The sequence below is a fragment of the Colias philodice genome, chromosome 7, assembly GCF_061535455.1.
Source record: "Colias philodice isolate Cphi_HAF_F1 chromosome 7, ilColPhil1 Martin Lab GWU primary, whole genome shotgun sequence".
Lineage (NCBI taxonomy): Eukaryota > Metazoa > Arthropoda > Insecta > Lepidoptera > Pieridae > Colias > Colias philodice.
The window spans coordinates 2277288-2302843 of NC_143092.1; the positions used below are offsets into that span (position 1 = coordinate 2277288).

At 32.4% G+C, this 25556-nt stretch overlaps 2 protein-coding genes across 2 annotated transcripts; both read right to left on the reverse strand.

Moving 5' to 3' along the window:
- Window positions 1-334: 334 nt before the first annotated feature.
- Window positions 335-3817, reverse strand: LOC149486924 (uncharacterized). The gene is made up of 4 exons (XM_089697081.1): window positions 3553-3817; window positions 3326-3433; window positions 1836-2978; window positions 335-1601 (listed from the first exon to the last, which is right to left on the reverse strand). Exons 1-4 carry the CDS (start codon window positions 3815-3817, stop codon window positions 709-711), a joined length of 2409 nt encoding a protein of 802 aa, XP_089553207.1. The 3' UTR covers window positions 335-708.
- Window positions 3818-15694: 11877 nt separating this feature from the next.
- Window positions 15695-21127, reverse strand: LOC149486925 (odorant receptor 4-like). The gene is made up of 8 exons (XM_089697059.1): window positions 21007-21127; window positions 20476-20661; window positions 19321-19516; window positions 18989-19085; window positions 18539-18643; window positions 16728-16816; window positions 16264-16330; window positions 15695-15828 (listed from the first exon to the last, which is right to left on the reverse strand). The coding sequence occupies exons 2-8, from the start codon at window positions 20642-20644 to the stop codon at window positions 15769-15771; spliced, it is 783 nt and encodes a 260-aa protein (XP_089553185.1). The 5' UTR covers window positions 20645-20661; window positions 21007-21127; the 3' UTR covers window positions 15695-15768.
- Window positions 21128-25556: the final 4429 nt, after the last annotated feature.

The following is a 25556-nucleotide window of genomic DNA, read 5'->3' on the forward strand; positions in this document are numbered from 1 at the left end:
TTAAATTAAGTTTTGTTTTTTATGAATTAATTAAACGTATTATGCATACTAATAATATATATCATGGCGGGATTCGAACCCGCTTTCGCCAGAATAACAAAACCTTTACAAAATTGATGTCGCGTAAATTAATTTTTTATACATACAGAGGCGATTATTAAATTACTGTTTAATTGTACTTCAACAAATTGTTCTTTTTCAAACGTCTTGTGAATCATTGTGCTAAGTTTCCGATTTCTCTGATTATGTGCAGTAAGTGTTGTATACCAAAGTGTCGGCAAAAATAAACGAAAGTAATTTTTTGTGAATTCCATTTATTGTACATATAAATTATTATTTAAAATAGTGTAGAGATTACATTATTAATTGAGGTGAACCTAATATAAAAGTAATGTAAGACTTATATCCTAATGAGTTCTAAAATTCTTTGGTAGAAATCCTTATATAAAATCAATTATATATTCTCAACATTTAAAGAGTACTTACGATACTAGCAGAACAATTATGTACATAACTTGAAAAATAAAGTTACAGCTATTTCTAATACATAAATGAGATAAAAACTAGACAAATTTTCACTTTCACGCCTTTCCACTAATACGTATTGAAATAATCACTATATAGTTACAAAATTCATTAAATTCACTTTCATAGCATCAATAAATTATGAACTCTGAACGGAACATATGACCAACAGATCGTAAACAGTTAGCGTTCAACCCACAGATGTCTGTGGTTCAACCAAAGGATCCGAATCGTATAAATCCTTTCGTCTATAGAACTAAGAATAGGACCCAGGTCCATAGTCCAACCACGTTGGAGTCCGTAGTCTAAAATGTAATTTAGCAGTACCCCACACGCATGGTCATCTAATTCTGGCCTTGCATCAGTTCCAACAGGAGCCTGCGCTTTTTCAATTATTGTCGAACAAACACTCAGCGCCTTTATGCTGAATACTGCTGATAATAATCGTTGAGCTAATGATTTGCAGTCTTTTGATACACGCTGACAGTAAATGAGTTCTCTGTTATGAATATAAACACCACTTTGTGGCATAAGTTCTTCTACAAGTCCTGGTACATTTGTTCTATACTTCAATGTCCATCTTGTGTCATGACGATCATATTCCGGTGGTAGAACAAAACGCCACGACTTGTGTTTATTTTCCGGTGGTTTGTTAGCATCGTCGTTACTATATTGATCTTGACTTCTCGAACTTGTGCTTGCAGTTGCTTCAGTTCGTATTTCTTCAGGAGACTTTCGGACTTCTGGTCTCAAGTTAATCGGAAAAGTTTCGTTGCCGGTTGAATTTTGTATTGAGTTAAATAGTTCAACTGCACTCAGTAACTTTTTATATGTTTGAGCAGTCTCGAAAATGGAGCTGCGTAAGTTGTTGTACATATCAGTAGTATTACGCAAAACAGAGCCCATTTGAGAGAAGAGAATTGCAAAGTTTTCTAATATTTGCTGCTCTAATTTCAATCTGACATGAGTAGTAGGGTTAATTGAAGTAGTGTTTTGGGGAGCTGTCGGACTGTCTGCAGATCTACTTGCAAAAGAGACACAATTGCTGACATTTGTTCTCTCTACAGGTGCTCTAACTGTAGACTCGTGACCTTCATCTGAAAGTGAATCGGAATCCGAAGTTTCAGCATAATGTGCCAAAGTTTCTACCGTGCACTCGTCTTTTTGAAGCATATGATGGTCTGTGGCCACTAAATGTTTATTGCTTGCGATATTTTGCTGGATCGAAGTTAACGATCTATTGCTTTGTTCAGTAGGTTGTTCATTCAGTATTGTTTGTGGTTGCTGTTCATTTGTAAGGTTTTGTTTGCTCGTAGCTGATAACGTTTGTCGAATTGATTTCAGTAAATTCGGTACAACAGATGGCTGCAGTTTTTTTGGGAGCCCTTGAAGAGTAGGCATTTTTCTTGCGTTGTGAAGTTCATTCGCAACGCCGGCGATTCCTATTTTCGGTATATGCAGTTGCCGTTGTGAGTCTTGCTGATTTGGCTGTGACATTCTCGGTTGTGAAATTTGTCCTGGAGATGGAATGTATGTTGAGCTTAGAAGGTTTTGTGATTCCAATGGAGAATTATTTGCACTTTCCACATTTATTTTCAGTAAATGCCCACTTTCTGGAGTGTCGGTTGTGATCTCGACAACTGTGCAATTCTCAGATGATCGTAATGATCGCACTGATGAAGATCCGGTTTGTTTCGTCAAATTCGACGGGTTTTGTGGCGCTTTTTCAATTGTCCGGAATAGGTTATCGCGTAGTTGATCAGGCATTTCGAGTAACTTTGCTATCGTATGAGTGGTAGTATGTGTGTTATTTGAGACCTTACTTGTATGGGCTAGAGATTGGACATTTTCTATCTTTGGATTGAAGTTCGATAACAAACTTCTGTTCTCTAAAGTAGGTTCTTGATTATTACACTGATTCGGTTGAAAGCTCCGCTCGGCTGAAGTTGAAGGTTTTGCAACTAGCATTGATGCATCCGCTGTTTTGCTAGGAAGATGACAGTGGCTAGCGCTATTATTTTGATTGGATAATTCAATACCTCGTGAGTTATCAATTTCGATAACCTCTGTAGGCTCGTCGACAAGGTCTATTACAGGTATTAGTGGCTCTTTGTTTTGCGCAGTACGCTGAGTTTGAAAACTTCGTTTAGGTATCGACTTAATGTTGGAAACAACAGCAGCTGTTCGTGTCTGAGCGAGTTTCCTTGATTGGTTGTTTTGAATACCGTTCGGTTGTTCTGACGCTGTATAAGCGTCAGTAACAGATGCGCTAGAAGACTGAGCATCTTTATTCAGTTTTAAATGTTTCGTATCAAGTTGTTTGTACAGTTCTGGTGGTCCTGGTCGCTTGATTGGTATCCTTGGTGAGGGTTTCCATAGCTGATCATTCAACGAGTGACCTTGAACGGCACTTCGGGAATTCGTATACGACGAAGATGCTGGTTGCATATTATCTATAAATAAATAAAATATAAGCCTTTAAAATCTGGAAATTTGAAACAAGTAATAATCGATTAGAAATGTATTCAACAGAAATGAAATCGTTCAGATCATTAAAAACATATTGGACTAGCTGTGCCCCGCGGTTTTACTCGCAGTGCTCCGTTCCTGTTGGTCTTAGCGTGATGATAGCCTTTAGCCTTGCTCGATAAATGGGCTATCTAACCCCGAAATAATTTTTCAAATCGGACCAGTAGTTCCCGAGCGTTCATTAGCGCGTTCAAATAAACAAACTCTTCAGCTTTATAGTATTAGTATAGACTTGTATTAGTATAGATTAATGAATCAATTTAATTATTACCAGGAATTCTTCTTGTTTCTCTGACTACTAAATTATCTGCATTTCGTTCTATAAAAGGTCGTTGATTACTTCTTGACGCTATCCATTGTTCTGCAATTTCGTATATATCTGAAATTGAAATATTTTCTACCGTAATTAATATAGTTTGAGAATTAAATCTCTTTGAAAGTTCTTAGGTGATACCATACACAACGTACGAACGAAATAGTAAAATAGTTCCAACTTACTTGACTGATATTTGATGACAGCCCTATAACATTTCCAGTTATCACAGCATCTCTCTTTTCTCTTAACGCGTTCTCTTGTAAGGGCAGGATTATTATCTTTAGGGTAGGCAACTACACCCCAATTATGCGGCGTTCTAGGTACTTTTATCCAGGTGTATGGTACGCAGACGTATACATCAATGCCTTCAAAAGGCAATTCCAGGAATTGGACAACATAGAAATCGTCAACATCATCGTCGTCATTGTCATTACGTGAACGTTGCATCTGAAAAAATACAATACGCTTCCGTAAATAACAAGTCAAACAATATTATCAGCATCAATTCAAGCTGTTTCACGAACTAGTGGACCTTAATTACTAAAAAACATCACTGTCACTGAATCACTAACTTACCTATAAGCATACCTATATTTCAGTTAATATTTTCCTAACCTTTTATAATGTGAATAAAAACTTATAAAAACGAAATGTTATCATTTCAACCGAATGTGCGTGAAGGTCGAGCGACGCTACTCTGACTAAAGCTCATCAACTATTCGATTAATTTATTCCCGTAGTTGTATGACGTGGCCAAATGGTGGAGGAAAGACCTTGACTGATTGCGTCAATATGTCAGACTATTTTTTAAAACTGTAAACGTTATCAGCACGTGCCGGTTTTGCGAATTAGCAAGGATTGTTGTTTATATTATTTGATGATAACTGTTTTTGGACCAGGAGATATTGACACAAAATTTCGAGTCATTTATAACAGGATGGCGGTTCTACAGGGGTCTTAGTACGCAATGACAAAAAGAAAAATGATGGTGTGAACGCTGGTACCGGCGGCTTAGTCGCGTGGGCGTTAGTCGAACTCGTCGGAAAAATAGCGAAAGTCAAACGATTTGTAATACAAAAATTTTAGAATTTACCGATAGCCCATAAAAAAGAAGTAGGCGGTAGTGTCATGCCATACTTTTCCGGTGTGACTTACAGCCCGCCATACCGACGCGAATGTGTTGATTTAAAAAAAACAATTCAACCATTTGTACCAGGCTAACTTTTGCACAGGTAACCATCGTCGTGCAGCCATTTACGAAAATCGCCATGCCATACTTTTCGGACGATTCCAAATGGTCGCCATACCGCCGAAAATCTGCAATTTTTTTTTAGTAAATGACAAAAAAAGTTATTGTAAATATATCCATAAGAGATAGACATATACCATCGCGGACTTTTCTGTAGACCTTTTCAATGTGTAGGTATAATACTTAGTACACTATTTTGATAAAACTCGTAGGGTTCAGCCTGCGTTTGCAATGTAAGCGGAAAAAATGTAACATCACATCAGAAACCTCAAAAATAACAGCACATCTCCGCTATTTAATGGATGTTATTATACATATAAACCTTCCTCTTGAATCACTCTATCTATTAAAAAAAACCGCATCAAAATCCATTGCGTTATAATTTCAAAGATTTAAGCGTACAAATGGGACATAGGGACATAGGGACAGGGAAAGCGACTTTGTTTTATACTATGTAGTGAAGTTAAGCATATAATGCAATAAGTCTGTGGTATAAAGTATTTTAGTGCGTGTTTTTTTTTTTTTGATTTTGATTTTTTTGATTTGAATACTAGATTAAATTATATAAATAATTTTACTACTTTAATATAAAATTAGTCTCTTTAGTGATTTAAATACCTATTGTAAAAGCTTTTTATGAAATTCTCATGGGAACATACCTTGCTATAAATGTCAAAAATATTCTGTTTCTATCTAAATTTAGATCGATAATTGGTACAAATGAATATAAAGATTTGTCTTTGAGTAGGGAAAGTGATTGTATCTTTTACGTGACCGAGGGAGTGCAGCCTTCACCACTTACAAAAAGGGGAATATTAGAAAAAATATAAAAAGCAAAAATAAACATCAAATAATTTGGAAAATCCAAAAGTGCACGCCTCATAATTTTTTTTTAATAAATATTTATTAATTATTATTTTTGTTTATTTAATAACAATTAAACCACATCGAATCAGACCCTGAAAAATGAAAGGGTTCTATTCCTGAGCATACTCAAGCGTAAGAGAAAAAAAAAGACTCGATTAGTAAAATATTTCGGTCGCTATCGTGTTAACAAGAAAAAGGATCCGCACATACAGACACACGGACGTCCAAGACAGAACTTTTTTAAACTGTTTTTTAACTAGTTTAAATAACAAAAATGACATCAAAAATATCATGAACGTTAAAAATAGTGTTTTTTCTTAATATGTGTGTGTATGTATTATCTTACAAGTGCAATGTATGATACATAAAGACATTTTAAGTTTGAAAAATCAGATGTTTTGCGCGAAGTGACAGTAGTACCCACCTCAACGCTTCGCTTATGAGGCGTGCAATTGAGATATAGGTTCCATGAATGTAAAGTTTATACTCAACTCTACATTACACGGAAAGCTGTTTAAAAACTCACGAACTTAAACCTAAACAAAATACAGCTTTATTTCAATATTTTAACAAGTTTCAAAAGATTACGAGTTTACAAAATGGAAAAACGTTTCCAATTTATTCGCTAACATTTTATGCTACACTAGATTTCCGCCCGCGGCTTCGCCCGCGTTTGCAAAGGAAAACCCGCATAGTTCACGTTCCCGTGGGATTTCCGAGATAAAAACTATCCTATGTGTTAATCCAAGTTACCCTCTATATGTGTGCTAAATTTCATTGTAATCGGTTCAGTAGTTTTTACGTGAAAGAGTAACAAACATCCATACATCCATACATCCTTACAAACTTTCGCCTTTATTATTGTATTGAGATTTTAACAAGTTTCAAAAGATTACGAGTTTACAAAATGGAAAAACGATTCCACTTTATTCGCTAACATTTTATGGTACATTTGATAATCACTTTATAATATGATTGCGACTAACAGAATGTCAGTGTGGAGCAAAACTTTGATTACAACGAGATGTCTAGCGTCAACTTCAGAGGAGACGCTTACATGATTAGCTTGCAAACTTCACCACTATAACTTGTTACTAAGTTTGGCTTTAGAAGTAATTTAATTACCTTCAATTCTGAAATTTATGGTTTGTTAATACCAGGTTTGTATCAAGGAGGGGGTAGAAATAAATAAACGAGCAAGAGTCGCTGTACCAACTGTTAACTGTCTCAAAGTTTTGATGATAATATTTGTGAGTTTGTCGAAATTCTAGTTTTGGTTTCTGTCAAGTGTTACAATACTTATTCTATTCCTTTTTTAATAACAATCTGAAGTAGATTAGTTACAATTTTACTGTACATCAGAGTGCACATAAAAAAGCGAGTGTACACCTCCTGTTTGATGGTATGTATTATGATAGCAGTTGAATAGGATGTACCTTCTGCACTTTACATCAAATAGAAGTCTTCTTAGTCAATTTTACTCTACCTCACTAACTGACTAACTTATTCTTATCTTACGTATTTCTATATTTTTTTCCTATTGCTATTTACAAAATAATTTGTTTTCGTTAACGATAATTGAAGCTATTTGGGAAAGGTTACAAGTATACTTAATTGTCATTCTGTGAGACGCATCACATTCGAAAAGGTAATAAAAAAAAAAATAGTTTGAACAGTTATCATATTTTATTTATTGAAATATTAATTTGTTATGCCATCGTTACAACATTATGACACCAATACACATAAGAAAACTTGTACTAAGCAAATATCACAAAGGCCATCTTCATTCATAAGCGGTGTCTTCCAGCCAAACAACTCAAAATAAGTCAAGTAATAAGTATATTATGATTGTTTCATATTAACGCATATTACCTATGTTTTAGTATGATTGTTCGGTCTTTTTGTCACCCAATACTTAAAAGACACTATTAATGTTCTCAAATACGGCAAGGCTGTGGGTATTTGGAGCAGCTCCAACGGTTAGGTTAATGGTTCCACTGCAAATGTTTGGCAACAGTATAGTGCACCATAACAATCTCCATTCTGTAGCATGTACCTGATAGGAGCTATGTTTTCATGCTTCATATTAGAACACTAAGTCTTATGAAGTTATATTAGTAAGGATAAGATATAGGGCTTTGTGTCTAAAGATTTCTGATATCGGAATAGATATATTAATAGAATAGGTTTGATAGACACCACTCATCTATACTAATATTATAAAGAGGAAAAGTTTGTAAGTATGTATGTAAGTATGTATGTATGTATGTATGGTTTTCACGCAAAAACTACTGGACCGATTTCAAAAATTCTTTCACCATTAGAAAGCTGCATCTTTACTGAGCAACATAGGCTATATTGCATTTTCAAAAAAATTAGAGATCCTTACCAAAAATGCAATAATGTAACCCAAGGTGTAAAAAAATCCTCAATAAAACTTCTGTCATCGCGTGCGCTGCGGAATCTATTGAAGATAGAACAAAAAAATGTTCTACGGTATTATAGAATGGATCAATATCTACAAGAAAGTCCGCGATACCATATGTCCATCTTCAGTAGTTATGTTACTACAACAACTTTTTTACGTTTTCAAAGTAAATAGAAGTGCCGACAGTAATCAAACCATGTTATCCATACACATATATTAATCCTTATCCCATTAAATGATGTTTTATTATAGACTGTTTCAATACCAGCAAAATACTTTTTAAATGAAAAGAATTGGATATTCCATTCAAAAGATATAACGAATTTTTAAAAGTGTCAATCTACAGAAAATAGTAGGTATACTGTTCGAGCAGGCCGTAGTGCGGGGGTCACGGAGGAATTCTACCAATATGCGTCTTGACGGAACACAGTGGGGTTTTGGTCGGTAGGAATCCGACATAACCCACGGCCCCTCCCCCGGAGGCCGTGGGTATCTATGAAAGATTTCCCCACTAAAACAAAAAAAAAAGGCCTTAGTGCGGGACGGGGTAAAGGTGATTTTCATGTGATTAAAAATTAAACCTATAGTCCGACCTATAGTAGACTTTTCACTGTAACGATATCGCTATCTATGCGTGTGAAACCGCAGGGCATTGCTAGTATTATGTAAACAAATTAAAAACAAGTATTATAGTTTACTAGCTCACGCCAGCTTCGCCCGCGTTTACAAAGAAAAACCCGCACAGTTCCCGTTTCTGTAAGTTTTCCGGGATAAAAATAATGTGTTATTCAAAGTTACCCTCTATGTGTGTTCCAAATTTCATGAAATTCGGTTCAGCGGTGTTTTAAAGAGTAACATATATACATACATACTCATAAACTTTCGCATTTATAATATTAGTAGGATTGTGTTCATGATTTCACATTAGGTACCTGAACTCATAATTTTGTTTTTAAACAACGTATGTTATTATGCGAAATTGTTGCCTGTTTTACCAAAAAATACAGAGAGTACGTTGTTGTATAAAGAGCATGTTAAACAATATGGAAGGAGGCATTTACGCATGAATTTATTATGATCGTGTGCCATAATACGCTTATCTTCTCGTTATTAAAGATTATCTCATTCATCTCATAATATTTGCTGCTTTCAAAATAACTTTTAAAGAAAAATAACACGATTACACGAATAATTTTCTCTCCTACATTATTTCCAGCTAGATGAAATTCAAATGTAAATTGAGTATAAATCTACACGTTTATACGAACTGGGCGGGGTTTAATCTTCGCAAACACTTCGACAGGAAGCGTTTCAGACAAAATCAAATCATTTTGTACTAACTAAATCTATATGTACGAATATTATAAAGCTGAAGAGTTTGTTTGTTTGTTTGAACGCGCTAATCTCAGGAACTACTGCTCCGATTAGAAAATTTTTTTCGGTGTTATATAGCCCATTCATCGAGAAAGGCTATAGGCTATAATAAATATCATCACGCTAAGACAAACAAGAGCGTAGCCACGCGGGTGAAACCGTGGAGCGCAGCTAGTATTATATAGCTCGTCGAAATGCGACCTGTGAAGTGAAAACGACATTCTGTACAAATCCACATAAAGAAGCCGTTACGCCTGAATTTTATGTTGTAAATTTTCGGCAATAAATCTCAGGAGTAATAAATTTATGGCAATTTTATGGTTACTGTGTTTTAATTGTAGCACGTCGACATTTATAGCTCGGATGACGAGTGTATTTCCGTTGAATAAAGTGAACATGTTGTATTTTTTGTAAGTAATTTATGTTCAATATTTTGACCTCATTGGTTGAACATATATCGGCCTCTAGGCTCTAAAGTCTCTGTGAGATATTAGACCTCTAGACATAGTTAATCTGAAATACAAAACATAGGTTCCATAAGTTCCATTGAGCATAATACACCACATTCGGGACACCCTGTTGTCTTACGGGAAACAGTGTACTAAAGTGAAATATTATGTAACTACTCATTCTCCTTTCACCTCTTAATAATGCAATAACAATGGAAAATATAAATTAATATGTTCGATGCATCGACAAATCAGTTAGCTATAGTAGAGCCATTTTAATAGGCAACATTTGACAGTTCAACAAAATTCAACAACGTAACCTAGTAACGACGACATAGAATAATATGATATTTCGTTTTGTTAGAACTGCACATTTGCTTAACTTTTTTCAATTACGATTACATATCTTATATATAAAAATGAATCGCAAAATGTGTTGGTAAGCGCATAACTCGAGAACGGCTGAACCGATTTCGATCATTCTTTTTTTATTATATTCCTTGAAGTACGAGGATGGTTTTTATGTAGAGAAAACGTAAATATTATGTACCACGGGCGAAGCCGGGGCGGACCGCTAGTTTATAATAATAATGACCGATACAAGTAATTTTAGAATTTGACTTTACTGATAAACCATTCTAAATATAGTAAACAATTTTTGATTTAAAAAACTGACGTCGCTACAATTTTGTGTCAATAAACCTTTTTTCTTTTTAAATACCAGAGACGTTACTTTAAAAATCGAAATCTGACAATTAGAATCGAATGCATTGATTACTTGGGAATAAAAATCATCATAAATTATTGACATGTGTTTCAAGTTCGATTGACAAATGTTTCAAGCCCGTATCGATTAATTCACTTTAATCGATGTTTATAAGCAGGTTACCACCCTATGAAGATAAAATTGATAGACGTCAAATGTTGCCTATTAAATTGGCTCGATTATAGATGCGTATATCTGGGGCTGACAGGTGAGTTGACCGTCTGCTAGCGATGCTTCATGCTTCATTATGTGTTCATTATATTATGTATATTATAATATTAACGACATTTTGTATTTATTATATAAGATATTATATTACATTTTGTAATCATTATATTATGGTAAAAAACCATCGTTTAAATAAAATATTATTAACTCAAAAAAAAGTTGATGGCTTATCACAAAATACTCGAGGCTGCTACATACTTCGAAAAATTTATTAAAATAAAATTTCATTGATATGTTTTTAAAGGAGTAAGTAACTTAATAGTTGCAAACTAAGTTCGATATTCTATATTATACTTTATGCTCCATTTCATTTTTCTATTTTTTTATGCTCTATTAAAAGTTGAATCCAAATTCACACACTAAGGGCTACTTAATCTAGTTTTTCAGTTCCAAAACAGTTTTAAAAAGAATCTTAAAACTTTGGCGTCCGTCATATTCATCATACAATGTCCATTTGTAGAACTGACGAACCTAGGCTTTTAGTCCATTAGCGTACATTTGTACCGTGAGAGGGTCACGTAATATGTTATCCCTTGTATCAAACTAAGACCTAAATTACCGTTGTTTGCTCCTAGTTTTTCCTGCGTCTCTTGTGTATAGTGGGAAATGGGGTTCCTGTACAATGATCATCTACAGCTTTGCGTCCAGTAATTACCTACGTAGGTCGTAGAGTATAATATGAAATTGTCAAAAATAAGTTGAAATGAAAAATGATATTTATAATTTCAAAATTTACTACGGGTTTAAAAATCTAGTTGAAAGACTAAGACGAAAAAAGTAATTGAATGCGAAAATAAGCAAAATAGGGTAACTTAAGACTTAATTGATTTGTATAACTATAATTTCATATACCTACCTAAAGAAATGTATGAAATTAAACCGAACCTGATTCAAAAGTTGTCATTGTGTTGTTATTGGCAATGGTTATAAGCATAAATAAGTCAATTTTATTTTTAAGATCTATGTAATGGAATTCATAGTAAAGCGTGCATACAGTGGAATATTTAATTACTAGAATAATAAGGCGATCTATCTTCCACACAAGATGGGAGGTCTTACGTGCATCGCCTAGATATGTGCCTTAAACCAGCTTGGAATGCTGAAGAGAGTATTGAACTAAAGAATATGTCACTTTATTAAATTTATTCTCTAGGGAGACATGACATAACATATGCAATTCTATGGTACACTTTCTTTGTACGATTGTTAAAATTAAATTTAACAGAATTCATAGAAATTCAAAACTTTAACGGATTTTAAACGTGATTTAATTTCATTATATTATTTAACCCGTTTCGAACACTTTACGTGCGTGGCCGCGTCTCCCGTCTCCTGTAATGAATAAATCGCGTTCAAAGTCTTTAATTCTAATTTAATTAATGTATTATACTCGTCTAAAACAAAGAAGAATACAAGAATCAGTATAAATCTTGGTATAAATAAATGAATGTGTGATATTTTCGATATAGCAGCTTTTTCGCACGACAATTTTAAACGGTGTAGGAAGGGTGTAGGTTTAATAGCGAGCTGTCAAAAACAACTATTAAAAATTTCGTTGGTCTATCCGTGTTCCGTCTGGATGGATTTTAACATGGCTTTCACGAGCAGATACGGAAAGTCACTGGTGACAACTAGTATGTATTTATTAAATAATGTATGAAAAAGTTTACTAGATATTTTTTTGAGTTGATACAAAGAACTGTTTTATGTAGTGTATGGACTTCACTTTTTAAATTTTTGAGTAGAAATACTTACTATACATGAAAAAATATCAACAACCACTAAGTTTAATTGAAAGCAACAACTGTATTATTTCAATATAAAAATCTTGAAAACTTTAGATATATGTATTATATCTGAGGACACAATATACATAATTTTAAACACTTATCATCAAATCCATACCAAAACAAAACTACTCCATAGTTATAATAGAGGGTGGATTATAAACAAAATATAGCATAACTATACAATAGAGCCGGATCATTTGTACCATCCGTAACATCTCTTATATATATATATATATATATATATATATATATATATATATATATATATATATATATATATATATATATATATATATATATATATGACACGAGAATTATATATATATAATTCTCGTGTCACAATGTTAGTTACCGTACTCCTCCGAAACGGCTGGAGTGATTCTCATGAAATTTTACGTCCCTATTGGGTAGATCTGAGAATCGGTCAACATCTATTTTTCATACCCCTAAGTTATAAGTGTTAAGGCAGAACAACGTTTGCCGGGACAGCTAGTAATATTATATATGTAGTTGTTGAAGTAGCTCATGATGTGTACCAACGAGGCTCACAAATGAGAGATCGTAACCAGGTAACCATTTATCATTACAGCTCATTCGATTTTGCCAACGCTACGTGGAAGTGGCGTCTGTTTATTGGTCCTATATTTGAATAATGTTTCGTGTACAGAGCAGTGAACAACAGGTAATTTTCTTTTTTTTTACAATAATATTTTTACAATTATTATAGCCAATTGTAGTTCATGTGCTTAAGAAAATAATGATACCTATATGTGATCAAATAATGTATGATATCATGAATCTCTATTCCGTTCGGTTAGCTCAACGTACTAATAAATTAGCTATTCTATCATAAGAGGAGAGCTTATAATAAAATTAATTAAACCATAAATAAATTTGAACTATCTCTCCGTAATTATGCTATACAGAATTATAACGAACTGTATCATTACGAATAAGTCTAGATAAAAAAATACCAACTCGTTCAATGCTTTTTGAGGTGTAACAAACTTAAAACAATAATATTTAATGTTTCTTTATGAATTATGATGACAAAAACGTTTTTTAACAGATCAGTAACTTATATTGAGTAATTATGTGCTTTTATTAAATTTCAGTAAATACCTTTCAGCAGTCAGTCGTTTGAAAATAATTCAATTTTATTATATTCACAGTCTCTATACAATTTGAGTGCTCTGTGCAAACCTACATCAATTTGTGAGATCAATGCGTTACTTGGTTCACGCAGACATCTTTTATAAGAGCTTTATACCTATTACGTTGAGGGCACAGAGTACGGTACCTATTTATGTACAAGTATTTTGTATATATTTGGGGATAATTAAATTGTGGTCCGACCACGGTATGCTGTTTCTGGAAACAAATTTCATTATTATGTAATCAGTATTGAAAATGTTGTACTTTATTGAGTCACAAGTTCGTAGTTCAAAAGTTTAGTTTGATGTATGTTGTGGAGAATTTTTTGAAGTTAAAATGTGAACAAAATTGCACTGAAATGGTTGTTTGTGAATGTTTTTTTTTGACATTTGACTGTCAGTTGACTTAAGAAGCTCTTGTAGATAAATCTATCGTAGACGACTCTGTGCTGCTGGGTAATTTCTATGAAGAATATCGATTAAGTAATGTTATTTCAATAAATTTGGTTAACATTAAATGGATTAAAATTTAAAATAAACGAAGCAGTGAAACATTATTATTAAAAGATAGACTGAGTAGGACTTTTTTTGTCGTAGTACTTTATCCAACACAATAAATTGAACGTATAACATTTATTACACCTAGAAAGGGCGTTCCATTTCAGCTACGAATAAAACACAAATATAGCGAAGCTCAACTACATTTGTCTAATTCAGAAAACGCAAACAAAACCATAAACAACGTGGGTATTGACGTCACAAATACATTCCGTATTAATATTTACACCAACCATCCAATACACTAAAATCTCCATTGAAAACATCACACGGTTTTGGAAGTAAAAATTCATAATCATGTTTTAAAGTTGGTGAGAGGAGATGCAAGTCTCGATTGGCTGAATTCAATTCACGGAAGTGCAAAACGATAGAGTTGAAATCGTGAATGTACTCGTGTTTTGAATATTTAGTATGGTTTAACGTTTGGAGAGAAACATACTATTAGTTTATATTTTCTGCGAATGTGACGTGATTCGGTGCTGAGAGTTAATTAATATGGTTTGAGATTGGAGTGGTAGTATTACGTTAAGGTTGTTGAAATTTTATATACAATTGCACGTTTACTCCGGTTACATTCTTGTCCATTTGTGGTTTAATTATGTAGTATTAGACTGTGTGGAATAAGGTATTGTTTTTACACGCATTCTTGTGCATATTAATTTGTCTTTCGTCAATCAAGATTAGCTGTAGAGGCTATAATTCGGTTAAGAAGTCACATTAAATAATGCTTACTTACTTACTTACTTACTAGAGTGGCGCAGGGACCCTAAGTGAGTCTTGGCCTCCGACAATAAGAGCCTCCATTTGACTCTATCCTGCGCCATCTGAGTTAAATGTAATTGAAGCAACAATTGATTGATACCACAAAAATATGAATTCTCTCTTCGCATCTTCGATAAAGTGCGTAAAAACAGTTTAATCCGTGGAAGAATAAATACCAAACTTAAGGCAAATTTTCAGTTAATTCTCAAACAATAATCATAAAATTTAAAAGAGTTAAAGAACTCTCCTTATACCTACAACAGGAAAACCGTAACTACATTATTAATTCAATGAACCCCAAAATGTTCATTAAACATACATTATTTTTGATTGGGCATTGAATATGCCGTATTTTTTTCTAACATTGAAAAGACCTCATTTGAATGTGATTTTCATGATTCCATAATGTATTTATTATCATACATTTACATAATTATGTGAGCGAAACGCGTCTCTTTAATGTAACATTATTTCAGTTCGAGCCTATTTTTTTAAATAAAGTTAGCATATGTTTAATAAAATTTTGTAGAGTTATCAAAATGTTTGACTATTAAATATCAGGATTTCTGTTTACATTAATTTCTTAACAAAACAATTCATAATATGCTTCAAAAATTTTAATATTTTTATATTATGAGGGTTTTTTCGTATTGAATAAAATTTCAATATATTAGAAATAAGATATTATACATATTTCTCATACTTTTATTTTTAGATTTACTACATTCCATAAAGCTTCATAATTTACGTACATTATGTATGAAAGTAACTTAATCCTTGCCATAAACGCTGGTAATTAACGAAAAATACGACCACGTTGTACTTACTACCTGAAAATTAAACGTAATTTATAAGTATTTTCAGTTTAATTACTAATTATTAAGAATAAAACGCTTTATAAATGAGAACATTTCGTTATTTATGAAACAACGTGGATAAAACACGAAAAAAATTATAATCACTCAGTATGAAATCTTACTCAATAAGAAACGTTTTATGCTAAACCACTCATGTTTATTCATATTTCCAAATTCCAGTAACAATTTGAACATTCATTTGATTGTCTATTTCACTGTTTAACGTATAGGTAATAATGAAAAAAAAATCTAAAGAAATAAATTATACTGTGGTAATCAGATTCTCAACATTAGTGTCCCACAGACTATCACACACTTATATTATATAGAAAAAAAAATTGAATGCTGTATATCTGAAGTTTGTGACGATTAATATATAGATAATACATTGCTTGAAATATAACGTACCTTAGAGAAAGTATGAAGGGTTATAGGAGCATGCTTAAGTGATGTCAAACAACACGGTTTTTGAGCTCTGAAAGTAATATAGAAGAAATATTATTCCTATATTTCATGGAAAAATATGTTAAAACGTTTATTTTATGAGCTTTCCATTAGTTATAATTGAATTTATGTTGTTTATAATATAATATTACAATGAAATTTTATTTAAAAGTCGAAATACCAATAAATATATTAACAAGAGCTGTGTTGAATTTCAGCATCCATTTTAATTAATTGTCGATTAAGTATATATATAAAATTACTCTTTAATTTTGTTAAAATGCAGGAAGAGCTGTGTAGTGTGTACTATAACAATAGTTTTAAAATAATTAACTTTTAAATAATTTCAGGAATAATATTACGTTACTACTTACTCTACATAATATGCTAATGTGATAAAATATTATATTATGTTTTATAAAACTTACCTTTTAATAACGAAGTATATAATTTTCTGATAACTTGCATTTCCACAATACCAATTACTATTGTAAACTGAATCAGCTATACCTGCACTCTATATTAAAAAAATAGTTGTTAGTATGTTTTTTTTTCTACAAAAACTAAAACAATTTATGAATTGAGACTCCCATTGTATATAGTGTTATAGAAACTGAAGAATAAGTATGACGACGATTATTATTATGATATTATGACAATTTGTATTGGAGATTTTATTTTCTTATCGTCTAAATGAACGAAAACCTTTGCTAAACTTTAATAATCATAAGTAAATTAGTGCATAAATACTGCTTTGTTTCAACTTAGTAACTCAGTTACAGACCTCTCAAGTCTCAAATCTAGTGTGAACTTTTCCATAATGTAAAAATGTTTGACTTAAATTGAACCGTACGTTCGTTGAGTGACATTCAACGAAGGAAGGAGCGTAGAGCTGGCAACGGAAATCCGTCACCTTGAAGGTAAAAGAGGTATTTTTCGAACGCTTGTAAGTTTTCTGTTTTGTATTAGAGCAGGCTCCAAGGAGATGTTCATTTGCAAAAATCGCGGACCTAAATCTGACTTCTGATATATATTGTATAGATCCCAGACATCCTATAGACAGATGTTGCCAACCAGTTTTGTGGTCCCCCTGCCCGCACCCCGGTAATTAAATATGGCATACAAAGAAAAAAATAAAAATTTCCAAAACATGCCGTGTGGGGTATCAAATGAAAGAGCTTATTGAGTAGATCACGAATATATAGCATACTATATACATTTCTTACACTTTCTCTAAGATTTTTTAGAAAATTTACGAAAATGGTCCATTTTTGAGTTAACTTTAAACCACTATAGATTGAAAACTCATGAATATATTTTTTAAATTATTATTTTAAATAATTAACAATAGTCCATTGTTTATGATTCAATAGTTCGTAATATAATATAAGTGAGCTATGTGGTGGATTTGATGAAAATAACTATATACTATATGAACTTGAAAATATACTCGCCATCTTTGAATGCTCCCCCCACTCCCCCATGCAACTATTTCACTGTACGAAATATTGAATCGTAAACAATGGATTATTGTTAATTATTTAAAATAATAATTTTAAAAATATATTCATGAGTTTTCAATCTATAGTGGTTTAAAGTTAACTCAAAAATGGACCATTTTCGTAAATTTTCTAAAAAATCTTAGAGAAAGTGTAAGAAATGTATATAGTATGCTATATATTCGTGGTCTACTCAATAAGCTCTTTCATTTGATACCCCAAACGGCATGTTTTGGAAATTTTTATTTTTTTCTTTGTATGCCATATTTAATTACCGGGGTGCGGGCAGGGGGACCACAAAACTGGTTGGCAACATCTGTCTATAGGATGTCTGGGATCTATACAATATATATCAGAAGTCAGATTTAGGTCCGCGATTTTTGCAAACGAAACTCCACTGAGAGTCCGGTCTATATGTAATATTTGAGATATGAAAGGAGTTATAAATGTAGTAAGTAGGTAGATTTAAGGAGTGTATGTTAAATAGTAACAACAATAAAAAATGTTAATGTGAACAGTATTTCTAAGCAGTATATCTAGTCATCACATTTTACCACTAAATTTTCTTAACCGATTCATGCACGAATCACGATTCATGTGTTAAATTTGTTTTGCTGTTCCTATGTGATAACTTACTATTTATATTACCTCTATAGACTTTATTATTATATCTAAACATTTAACCACGTTTATAAATTAATCCAACTATACTATACTCAGTAATTGAATTAAATGATCACCTCTTCCTTTTGTTGTTCGCCATAATACGAAAATACGAGAGTGGGAAGCAGTAACGCGAGAACAGCTATAAAATTGTTTACCACGTCCAATATACCACGAGCCACCTGAAATATATTCAAATTTCAAGCATTTTTGAGGTGTTACATTGAATTTTAAGTTTATTTAAAGCTGTTCCTAAAAGCTGATTTTAATATTTTTGACGTGAAACTTCTTTAAGCGCGATAAGAGTAAAATTCCATTTAAAAAGGTCGCGTCATGACAAACCGTCACGTCATGGAGTAAGGCGACGATTTTGGTAGCTTTGAATCTTGCCAAATAAGTTTCACTTCTGACACGTGTGATCGGCACACACGTTCTTTTTACAGCTTGTTTCTAGCGTCTAAAAGGCGACTGTTTTTTTTTACTGAGTTTTTTGGTTTTAATTGATAAAAAAAAATGTTTACACTTACAGTTATACCAAATCCAAAGAAACACATAATAACAGTAACAAATAATAAGTCGACAAACACCACTCTGTTGAAAATATAATCCAATTCTTTAGCTAACCTGAAAGTAGTCAAATATTATGAATAAATTGAAGTAAAGATAAAACTTCGTATATTATAATTATCAAAGTTAAAAGTTAAATTTCAATTATTGGTACAATTTAGTTACGTTATATTAAAAATACAATCATAAAAAGGCAGATAACATTTTATAGTTTAAAGTAGAATTATCTCTTTAAACTTTAAGCTCCCAATAAAGCCTCCATAAACAATATTAACAAAATTTTAATAATTACTTGAGTAGTTTCTGATGTTTTTGAATCAATTCCTCAATCGAATTTGTCCTGTCTTCGTTAGAACTAAAATATTTCCCCCGCTTTGGTACCACGTGACAAAAATCTTCCCGTAACATCGCAAATTCTATGCTAAGAAGAGCACAGAATGTCACCATAAGGATTTCTGTGCCTATATAGACATAGATGACTTTTAGCACTGCAACATGTAATGGTGCATTTATTTTACATCAAACGAGTGAATCAAGAGTGAATGCTCATTCTAACCCCACTATATCAAATTATTTAGTCTAAACAGGCATAGAGCATTCTTTCGTCTAGTGCGTCCAAAAAGATTCTATGCAATGTTTTAATACTGAACAACACTGAATACGAGATTTCGTTTACACCAAAAAATTACGAAAGAATGTTCTTGCTCTAGCTCTAGCTCTATGTTCGTTTAATGCAAATGTTTCGTTATGTTCTTCAAAAGTTAGTAGTAGATTTCAAATAAAAATGATCGGTACAGAATTAAACAAATAAATGTTTCAAATAATAAATCAAATATTTAGACCTACCTTAGCTTAAATAAAATTTACCTAATCCAATAACATTCAACAAAGTTACAGTACAATCAACAGTGAACAATGATTACTTACTAATAGGTTACTCTATTAATTCGTATTGTTAGCCTTTTATTGAAAAGACCGTTTCAATTACAATTTAGAAACTTTTAATTAAAATAAGAACATACTATTAAACGTAGTAAAGCTGCAAATTACCGCGTAGGTAAATAACAAATAGTACCTACTTAATATTCTATTGGAATTCGGCTTATTTTTTTTTTAAGTTTTTCTTAGGCTTTGATTCTTGAAAAAAACGAAAAAGAACGTCTGCCGGGGCTGCTTGTTATCTATAAAATTATAAATCATACTACTACAAGTATTAACGTAGCAGCTATGAAAAATGTTTAAAAAATATTGCTCTGGAGAGAATAAAAATTTGCGTCTATAATTTTTCAAATCCAGTCCATTTCTGAGATTAGCACGTTCAGGCAGACAAACAAACTCAGCTTAATATAATTAGCTTCTATACTTACTAATTTTATAAAGCTGAAGAAGCCGCTACAATTGAAAGATGTAGGAAAATATAAAAAATGATATATTTTTTTATACTCACTCGTATAAACTTGAAAAGCATACATTCCAATATAAATCAACCCATTCTGAACAGGATCAAAGAAACAAATATATCCGAAAGGCAGAATGTACTGTAAGTCCTGACCAATGCAAAATTTCACTAGACTCAGAAACGCTGGCGTCAGCATTATCTGCCATGATGCTGTCATACTACCCAAGTAGAAAACTAAAAAAAAAGACGGGTTGCACTCCGGGAATGCCGGCAGAAGTGATAACCTGATTATTAACGTTGAGCATGTTTGATATTTTGGAATGGTATCCGTCTTACGCTTTTTCGATCAGGTCACGCGTGTCCTGACGCGAGTTTAAGATTTTATACCCATTACAGAAAAAGTGCTCAACGCCGCTAAAGAAGTTTTCACTTAAAAATATTATAATGATGAAAGGTACGTAGCTATAACGGCCTTTACACCAGAAATAGTTTAAATGTGTCAATTATTTTAATTTGATTACTTTAGTAGAATTATGTTATTTTCAAATAGATTTAAAATTATTTACTTAAAAGGTTTACCTTTGAGGAGGAAGTTCAATTTTTTCAAATCGGTGTCTTTTTTCTTGATCTGTCTTTCATTTAAATGTACATTTCTCCAATTCTTGCCGAGACCGTGTATAAGTTGGACAATATGCTCTTTCTTTGGAATCACGATCGCTGCTTTAAAAAATGCTAGGAAGATCGAATTATTCAATAACATCTTCACTTGTTTTTTTTTTATAAATAAATGTCTTATATATTAATAGAATGGAATATAACATATTGTTAATTAATTATTTATTCACAAAAACAAAGTCTCTTTTTTCTCAAATAAATTCATGGCAATATACAGTTACTACAGTCTAAATACGCAAAAATGTTATCGAGTTATGATCACCAATAAAAATATCAAGTGTTCAGGAGCCGAGGCATCAAAACAAATTATGAGAAAAAAGATACGCCCAAAAAGCGCCTAACTTTTATATCCCGGTCGTCACATAATCGTTGACTCACTACAGATGAAATGGTCTGAATAAAAAGGTTGGCAACTTGCCTAAAAGACCTACCTTGAATTATAATAAAAAATATAGGCACAGTGAATGCAAGTTCAGAAACCGTGGTGCCCTCTTTAAATATCCGTACCGTGTACAATATAATGGCCATGTAGTGGATTAATAACATCGGTATTAAGTAGAAAAAGTGCCAATCTGTTTTCAGAAATGTAGCACTTTTAGTGAAAAAGTGTACGTTGAATCGACTCATGATGTCGAAACTCAATAGCAGTGGTTTTATGAATTCGTCTGGATATTGCTTTAAGTGTTCCATAATGTAGAGAGTGTTTCGGAGTGAGTTTCATGCTTTAGTGCTTTGGTTTATATAGAAAATGCTAAGAGCGTACTAACACTGAAATATAAAGTGTGTTTATTGTGTCCGTCATTATTGCTTTATTATAAGCTCCTTATAAAAATTATAAGGCAAAAACGTGGTTTGCCGTTATTTGATTTATATAGGCGTTATAAAATTACATTGTGTGTCGTGTCAAATTATAAGCGCATTAAATTAAAGGGCAGTTCAAGTGTGATTGTTGTTTACATCATTTTGTGTCTAAAACTCGTGTATAGGTTTACCTATAAATAATTTATTGTATATTACATATTTCATCAGAAAAACGTCCCTTATTGAGTTGCTCAGGTATTTCTACAAAATACAGTTAAATAAATTAAACTAAAAATAAGTTAAACTTCATGAAGTCGGTCTATAGCAATTTCGTACCAAAAAAGAAAAAAGTAGCAAAAATTTTTAAAAAATTTTTAAAATTTGATTTTTCTATTATTGCAATTTTGGATACATTATCCTTAAGCTCATTTAGAACGAACTCCATTTCAAGGCGCGTTAATCAATTTAACAATATTTCAACAGTGGATATCTATAACAAAAGGGATTTCGTCGATCCATCATTGTGATTATTAAATCCATACGATTATCTTAAAACTGAACTGCGGTAAGACCAACCTGCCCAAATGTAATCAGCATATATTCGATCACTCGACCCTTGTCAATGCTGTTGGCACTTCTCAGACATTACCTGCCTGAGATATCTCTTGCTTGATATGTCAATTTGTAGCAATCAGTTTAGTTACGCAAGTTTCATCTAATTATAGATAAGGATTAGTCTGCGCGTAACTTAATTATTAATTACCTAAATTTGAGACGCCGTTTTAAATGACACTTATAATCCTCGAAATGCCATTTTAAACTAAATCAATTTCTATATTTTGTGTACGTAAGGGTTTAGCAAAAGTAATTTTGTATTTCTTTTTAAACTGAGATCACTTTGCCCCCTAGGTAAGTATTTTCACATCTTTTCAAACTCAAACTCAAACTCAAACATTCATTTATTCAATTAGACTACTATTTAGTAGCACTTTCGAATCGTCATTACATAGTATTTTTAACATTTACCACCGATTCGGAAAGCAGCTTTGACTTACTAATTAAACTTCCGCCAATTATAATATTATTATAAAGTCAATATTTAACTGAATAAAAAGCTTCAAGAAAATCTCCATCATTAGCATATTCGAAATCAAAGATGAATTACCATATCCCAAGTACAAACAGATCAGTCTCGACAAATATCAGGATTCAGCGTTGAGTGGCCAATTCGGATAAGTCCCTAAAACGACCATTAGTACAACGACGATCGCAACTTGATACCATTCATCCAACAGAATGAACATTGATCCGAAAACCGGCCTGTTATTGCGTGCAGATAGAAATCGAGAACATTATAGACTATCTTGGAACTCAAACCAACTTTGGAGCTCACCTTATCTCTGATACCTTACTAGGCTTTCTCACTGTGTTACGGAAAAGTTATGGCAGCGTTCCAATAATAATTTGGACTTCAATAACTGGAAATTATGGTAGGTTGCTTTTGTGTACGTTGCCTTTATTGGAATCAATTTTATCGGTACGCGAACGGAAATATAAATTTTCGTATTAGGTACTTTATGTATTATATATTCAGTGGAATTTATCGCGAATGTGTAAGGACGGTAATGAAAGAGTTTATTCTTCTTCAAAATACCGCGACGTCGAGTAATAATGCGAAACATAACGTAAATTTCATCTATATTAGAACTAGAATTTATTTCCATATTAGTATCCTTTTCTCTTCGGTTTATTTGAAGAAATGATGTATATAAATGTTTTACTTTCAGCTGTTTTATAATGGTCTAATTTCTGGAGATAAGAAAATATTTAACAATATTTTACTCTACTAAACTAAATATAATATTCCAACTTCGTATAATAAGCATTTAGAATTTCTAATGTTATTTTGAGACGAAGTTGGCATTTAATGAAATAATATTTGATATTACAAGGTACGAAAGCTAATGCTGTTAAGACAATCTTACCATTTGGGTGTGATGACTAAACACATTTCAACACTACTGAATTTCATACAGAGTAGTTTTGAACAGACTGCACTATAAAATAATCGGCCGCGAAACCACCATAAGAACACCTATCTAATGTTAAAAGTGTTATAGTCTTATCTTATACAGCCGTATTTTTTGGAACGAAGTTCCTTATCGCGCGTTGCGAAAAGGGGGCTAGACGGAAAAAATTCTTACGAAAAGTTGTCACGACACTTTTTGCTAGAGTTGTCACGACACTTTTTGCTAGAGTTGTAAGCCGTGCGGCGTGCGCGTAGTTCTCTGTCTGTCTCTACTTCGTTCCATCCGGATGTCCCTTGACATCGCTCAAGTTTTTTTATTGAACTACCGACTGAGGTATTTTAAATATAACAGCTTCTGGGTGTGTTGTGCAGTGTGCTAAGCTTAGATATCAGTAAATTAAATTGCATTATTTTCCGTTGTGTGAAATTTTTTATCGTTCAAATGACTAGTGATATCAGCCAGTGGTGAAAATGGCTCTTGTTTGAATTGTACAGTAACATAACAAATATTACACTCAGAAAACGTAACAAAAGAAATGTATTCACCAAAATTACTTTTAGCTCTACATCACATTACTCTGTACGTTTCAACTTAAGTCAAGATTGAATCGTAAGGCGTATACAGGTCAGTCAGGTGGAAGCATTGTAACATCGTGTGTCTGATTTGATTGCTCGAAACGATTCCCAGTACCAAATCCATCAGTAGACATCAATTTGTAGACATCAATTCGACAAGGGAATTATTGTTTAATATTAACTATATTTCGGAAGATTATATTTAGAAGAGATAAAATCTATTTATAGCCTATAGGCTTGATATTCTCTAAGTTGTTGAATTATTATGAATATACTGGATGTCGTATTTGCAAATGTGATTTCATTAGTGATGTGTTTATATCTATCTTGTTACAAACATTAGTTCGTGATATACGTTTACTTTGTGCGTATATTTATGGTGCCGAAATAGTGACAAGTTTAAACATAATTCAAGTAATTAATTAATTATTGAATTTGTACCAGATTTGTATCTAAATGGGTATAATTGTCCTTAACTTTAAACCACAGATTACTAAATAGTAGCTACCTTAAACTCTCTCTTTGTTTAATCTTGCGGAATTTAGAAAACAATAACAAACCTATTGCTACGATTGCGTTTAAAGCGGCCGAGTAACTTCAGTTTATTCCGCAAAGTTTAAACGGCGAGTAAAAGTTTGCAAGTAAAGAAACAGAAGCAGCAGTACTGAAATAATCTTGACAAATGTTTGGTCAGTGTTTTGTAGTTTAATCTTAGGTTTGCGCCATATGTCTACCAGGACGCCATAATGAGTGGGTGCAAAGAGAAGAAAATGCACACAATACCGCGCCGACACTGATGAATGCACCATATCTACTACGCACAGTGGGAGACTAAAACGTAAATACCTACTAATAATATTATACATAATGCTATATCTTTTTAGTCAGACAGTAGCCGTATTAAACTATTTCAACGAGTAGGTACAAAATAACAGATATAGGACGGTATGTTTTCAGTTGTAACTTTGTGTTTTAATTAAGTTTTATATGAGTAATTTGATTTTATTAAGTATTAATTATTAAATCAAATACGTCTTATCTAAGAATA